General features: G+C 43.2%; 1 protein-coding gene across 1 annotated transcript; it reads right to left on the reverse strand.

Moving 5' to 3' along the window:
• Nucleotides 1–378: 378 nt before the first annotated feature.
• Nucleotides 379–1,255, reverse strand: LOC119649911 (60S ribosomal protein L26). Its single transcript, XM_038052310.1, has 2 exons — nucleotides 1,159–1,255; nucleotides 379–915 (listed from the first exon to the last, which is right to left on the reverse strand). The coding sequence occupies exon 2, from the start codon at nucleotides 890–892 to the stop codon at nucleotides 437–439; it is 456 nt and encodes a 151-aa protein (XP_037908238.1). The 5' UTR covers nucleotides 893–915; nucleotides 1,159–1,255; the 3' UTR covers nucleotides 379–436.
• Between the last annotated feature and the right edge of the window lie 5,126 nt (nucleotides 1,256–6,381).

A 6,381-nucleotide genomic window follows, 5' to 3' on the forward strand; every position in this document is an offset into this window, starting at 1 on the left:
TCCTAGGACCCAGTATCCTGGTATCGTCAAATATTTCTAGCCAACATCCAGGAACAGCGAATTAACGCCTGCCATGGATGGATGGAAAGGACTTGCAAGTAGAACACGACTGGGGACTAATCATATTTGTTGTTACTCAATGAGTGGAACTGACAATCTTGCAGGATCAAGTTGGCGGACGAACTTGTAGCAACACAGCCAAGGATCAATACGGACTCTAGCATTGCACGTTTAAATTCTTTAGTTCCTAATCTGGATTTGGTGGCCGGACAAGGATCCTGTCAACACGTGATCCAGACGTGAACACTGCACAACTGCAAACCCAATTCACTGCACGCACTCGCAGAAGCACTCACTCAAATGAAAACAGCTGCGTCGTCCTTTTTTCGAAATTATTTATATTTAAAATACAAAGTACACTCGGATCCGCCTAGGTCTAAGCAGTCTCCATGGGTTGCGCGGCGGTCGTGGTCTCCTCTGTGTACTTGCCCTTGTCCTTGCCCAAAGCGGCCAAACGTCCCTTGCCTCGTCGTTCCAGGATCTTCTTGCGATCCTTGTCAAGCTTCAACTTAACAATTAAACACTTGGAGGGGTGGATGCCGACGTACACATTGGTGCCGGTCGCGTTCTCGCGCTGGATCTTCTCGACGTAAACAACGAACTTCTTGCGGTAGACCTGGACCACTTTGCCCACTTGGTTGCCCTTGAAGTGGCCGCGCACCACCTGCACCTCATCGTCCTTGCGGATGGGCATGGAGCGAACGTTGTACTTTTGGCGGAGCTCCTTGGACAGCGGCGATGACATTAGTCGCCTGCGGATGTGTGAAGGAGCGGTGAAATGGCGTTTGCGATTCTTCCTGCGCGAGGATGTAACGAATTTGTTGAATTTCATTTTGTCCTTTTTTGTTGTTCTATCTGGAAAGGGAGCGAAATCGGGGAGAAAACACGACAATTAGAATGACATTCGACACTTGTCAACTAGGTTAGGTCCGATTGGGACTTTCGGTAAACTGCACACAATTTTATCGGGAATGTAACTGAAAATCTCCACTTGACGGGCATCGGCGGCACCAGCGGTCGATAGTCGTCCATTTTTCCACATTCGATTGATTTTTGTGCACAGGATGCCGAAAGATTTCGGACGAGAAGAAAACTTACATCAACAACTTCGGCAATAACAAACGAAAAGAAAGGAAGGCGCCTTTGACAGTTGGGAGGAAGTACTAAAGTCTGGTGGTCGTGTTCGCAGCGTGCATGTGCTACCTTTGGTTCGGGTTTGGAGATTGGATAGCTCGGGTGTACTCAGTTTTCGGATAATTTAGTAAAATTTAAAAAATAATTACATTAATTATTAGACAATATGAAAATGATTAGCAAAGAATTAAGTTTCCGATAGCGGAAGCCAGGGAATCAAGGGTAAAATGCATGTGCTCTCCAACCAGCATGTTAGAAATATTTTCCATGCAACTGCAATGCACGTGCATTTTGCGGAAATTACCGAAAAGAAAGTTTGGATAAATATGAATAACTCAAATAGAAGTTTCTATCGAAAAGGACGGGGGATGGGAATAGATTTCGAGTTTCGCGAAGGGTACGTTGAAAATGTCTCCGCGGCATGTATTATATAAGAGGTGGTGCAACAAATGATGCCGTTTAAGGCGGAGCAGTCCATCAGAACCGGGGAATGTTCGAAAAATGTAAATGTTGTCGTCCGTCCCGTCGGCCTCTATGGTTCTGAGTGTTGGCCAACTATAAAAGGCAATGAACGGCGTCTTGCGGTAATGGAGATGAAGATGTTGCGTTGGACTAGCGGCGTGACACGTTTTGATCACATCCGAAATGAGAATATCCGCAATCGTTATGGGATTGCACCGATCGTGGAATCAAATCGTACTAACGAGAATTCACTTGCCAAGATTGGTCTGAACATCTAAGTCGATGGTAAACGACCAAAAGGCCGGCCTAAACAACGGTGGCTTGATACACTGGATGGGAATTTAAAAGCCTTGAAATTGCACCCAGATCAGGCATTCGATAGAGCTAAATGGCGAAACCGATCACGAGGAGTCGACCCCGCTTGTGAACGGTATAAAGGCTCAAGGAAAAGAAGAAGGAAGGGACGGTTAAGGCTGCAAGGTAGACGACACGGGGCAGCTTTTTTAAGAAGAAGAATTGGGTGATTTTACGTTGCATCTTTTCAAAGGCAGGATCAGATCATGGAGCAGGACTAAAAGTTGCTTCTATTGAGGCAATTGAAAAAAGTTAAGGAGGTTTGGAAGGAGTCAATATCAGAGGAGGAGCGTAGTATGAAGCCCAACAGTTTTGCAGCCCGATTGGTGAATTCAAGGCAGCGGATGTTATTGTCGAAAGTGATTACGAGGCCTTGAGTGTAGTTTTGATTTGATAAGGAATATCCATCAAGAGAGGAGGAAACAAACTGGCTAAGAATTTGAGCGAGTGGCAAATCGAGTGACACTGCCCAACGTTGAGCGCTAAAGTGTTAGCAGAGCACAAACTAACTAGAGTATCTATGTTTGGTTGAAGGGAGATACAGTCCATAAGTGAAGATACAGCGGAAAACAGCTTAAAGTCATCCTTATAGAGAAAACAGAGGCAAGAAAGGAGAGGGGAAAGTCGTTAATACAAAAAATGAGCCTAGAATAGAGCCACATGGGACGCCAGAAGAGGGAGAAAAAGAATGAGATGTACAGCAGTCAAAAGGATCGGTTGGAAAGGTAAGAGGCATGCCATGTTACAAGTAATATGGGAACGCTGAGAGATGTGAGAAAGGACAAAAGTATCTTGCAATTTATCGGGGTAGGTAGTATGCATTTCCTGCCGTGAATTTAGACATTTGGCCACAAAGCTAGTGAAGTCGAGCAGCCTGAAGGCAGTTGACCTAGGACAATAATTCTCAGTAAGGGTGCGACCGCCACTTTTGTGAATAGGGACGCTTTTTCCAGGAAAATAGTTTTCATTGAGGCTCTTTTTGAAAAAATAGAGAGAGGAGGGAAAACAAACTGATCAGATTTAATCAAAAAGTGGTCATGAAGACTGTTTTGATCAAGACCAACATTTTCTTCAGGGTTGATAAAGAGGTACTGGATAAGGAAAGGAGTAAGGAGGGGAATGACAGGAGATATCGCCTCGTGGGAAAGAAGAAAAGGGAGGAGCGGAAAAGTAGTAATAATAATAATCGTTGGCGCAACAATCCATGTTGGATCAGGGCCTTGAAGTGTGTTAGAGCACTTCATTCAAGACCGTAACGGTACACTAGGAGGCAATGTGGTCAGCATTGCGCTCGCCCTAGATTATTACCCTGATTTGACTCAGGTACTCATTCACAGCTGAGTCGACTGGTATCCGATGTCAAATCACGATACAAATTCCACTGCCACCAGTGAGATTTGAACCGCGACCTTCCGTACGACAGCCTTGCGCTCTAACCACTCAGCTATCCGGACAAGTAACAAGAGACAAGAGGAAAAGTGGTAGCAGAGTAAATCACATGATAGTTGAAAGAATGCCAAACTTTCCTATTGCCTCGAAAGGCGTAGTAAGACTGAACGGAGCAGGACTCTTTGACGGCAAGCGCTCACCAAACTTACTGCGGATCAACATCGCAAGAGGAAAATAGCTTTGAAACTTAACCAAATTTCTCTTTCGTTGAAGTAAAAGGTCCAGCAGGAACAACAAGCTCAAAACTATTCTGGGATCAATCAAGGGCCCAATCAACTCAATGGTCAAGTCGAAATTTTCTGCGGAAATTACAATAAGGTATACATCAGGCAGACAAGAAGAAATTTGAGAACCCGACAGTGTAGGCTTTCGTGAATCTGAAAAATGTTTCCAGAGACATAGAGGGGGCAGATTCTTCGTTGAAGAAAACCTATTGTAACTTTATCTAAAGTCCTAAGAGGCCAGGAAGCTGCATATGAAGTGTACGGCCGTGTCATTCTCTTTCTCACATTGGTTGCATTCAGCCGAAATCAACCCACTTTTTTCATGTGATAGTCTAAGGAGCAATGTCCCGACATCTTTAAAGACAGGATGAACCGGGTCCTTTCGCGAATTTTTTTGTGTGCCCGCAGGAATTCAAATTTCTCCATTTGATTACGCGAATGTACAATTCCATTCTTCAGAGCAAACTTAATAGTGGACGACCTAACACTAAAAACTTGTTGTTTCTATTCGCTAGTGTTAATCTATATTTTGCAAATACTGATATTTCGGAAACCAGTTGTTCCAGTCCCGACTTGTTGGCACTGATGAAGGGAACAAGTGGTTCCCGAAATATCGGTATTTGCAAAATATAAATCAACATTAGCGAATATGAAAAAACAAGTTTTAATTATTTTATTTGAAATCGCTGAAAATACCGCGTAATTACACTCAGACTGACACGAAATTCTGGCTCTGGTTCTACCACTATGGAGCTAGATCCTTGACAAACCAGTCTATCAGCCTCATCATAACCAGCGATGTCAGAATGTTTTGGCACCTACATAAAGAATGTTTCGCTCAATCGGCCAAATTGTATCAGTAACTATTGGCAACTCTGCATCAATTGACTTAATTTTTGTGGCAAACACTGTCAACGAAGTGGCACATATTGCCGCCTGGAATATAGTCGTTATTTTTCCAAAATGAGACCATTCCATACTGATATACTGAGACCGATCCGTCTTTCATGTCTGACCCGTATGTGAAGATTATTAGGTCTGTAATCCCAAAAAACTTGTGGCCATTTGTAGATCATTCTCCTCTTCTGATGATTACGGCAGAGTAATCTGTCACCGATGTTAAAACTAGTCCTTACAGTTTCAAGCCGTAATTGCCTTCTTATGGCCTAGGATATATACTTTATAAAACAACCTCCGGGACAGCAATGGGCAATCCTCCTCACAGCTGCTATGTGAGGTATTTATGGAGGATGAACTCGAGGAAGCTGGGGCACTCCCGAGATTCTGGATCAGATACGTGGATGACGTATTAGCAATTATCAAAAGGGAAGAAGCAGGAACAATCCTCGAGAAACTCAAGCGGGCACACAGGAACATCGATTTCACCATGGAGATCGAAAAGGAAGGGGAGATACCGTTCCTAGACTTAAAAATAATCTGAGAAAGAGGGGATTTTGGATTCGACATCTACAGGAAACCGACTCAGACACAACGAACCATTACATACACCTCAAACTACGATTTCCACCATAAGATGGCGGCATACAACTGTATGGTCCACAGGACGAGAAGAGAGGAGAGAAGAAATGAATTAAGGGGGTCATCCCGTGTGTCGGGTTGGAGAAATCGATTTTTTTTGCATGAATTGTATCTATATATAGTGGGGAATATGGGGGTAAAGGGATTTTCCGATATTCCGAGTCGTTCAGAAATTACAGGGTTAAACAGGTAAGGAGTTTGCAGTCGCGGCTAGAGTACTCGATGAGAAAGAAGAAGAAGAAGAAAAGAATGGGAACGCGGCTTAGAAATGCAAAGAAGAATCACAAAGGCATTGGTGGAAAAGGGGCTGGAAAACTTACTGATAAGGTTATTAACGACTTCACTACATTTTTTGGGCTAGTTATTCGTCGACACGCAAATTCGATAGAAGCAATGAAGCCAGAAATTTGGCCAACTTTCTTCCATAAATGTTCTACAGACGAAAATCCTCAGCATCAAAATTATCCAGCAGGCGAGGACAGTTGGTGCAAATGGCGCAAAGCGGGAGCTAAAGGAGAACTAGATAGTTTCCACCACGAGAAGGCTTTTGACTTAAGGAGTTCAAACATTCATCAAACCAATGTACGAAGATTTGTCACGAGATGATCTCTTGAGCAGATGTTTAGGAATAGAGACCCAAAATAACAATGAGTCGTTCAATGCATTGATCTGAAATTTCGCTCCTAAACACCTTCATTCTGGGGAAAAGGTCGTAGAAACAGCCACTTTTCTGGGTGTAATTATTTTCAATGAAGGATTCAATGGCATTCTCAAAATCCTGGTGACAATGGGATGTCAAGTTGGTCACATATGTCAGGTTTATGTCGACCGCCGTAATGAAGCGCCAATTTGGCGGTCCGAACGACGATCGACTCACCTCGCTAAAAGAGCCAGAATTGAAACCAGAGAGCAACAATCGGCCTTACAAGACTTTTTTGAAGAAACGGAGGGTGCTCTCTATGGACCAGGTTTAGCAGATTAATGTTGAGTTAAAATTTTACTGTTAATAATCAAATTTAAATTTTCAAATGCGTTTTTCTCGAAACTGCATCTTGAAAATCGGCTGCCACCATAGCTCAAAATCTATCCAACCAAATTCTTTGAAATTTTCACGACATCTTTAATATATATTTCTACGGTCCGCAAACTAGGATAATTG

This window comes from Hermetia illucens, chromosome 2 (genome assembly GCF_905115235.1).
Source record: "Hermetia illucens chromosome 2, iHerIll2.2.curated.20191125, whole genome shotgun sequence".
NCBI lineage: Eukaryota > Metazoa > Arthropoda > Insecta > Diptera > Stratiomyidae > Hermetia > Hermetia illucens.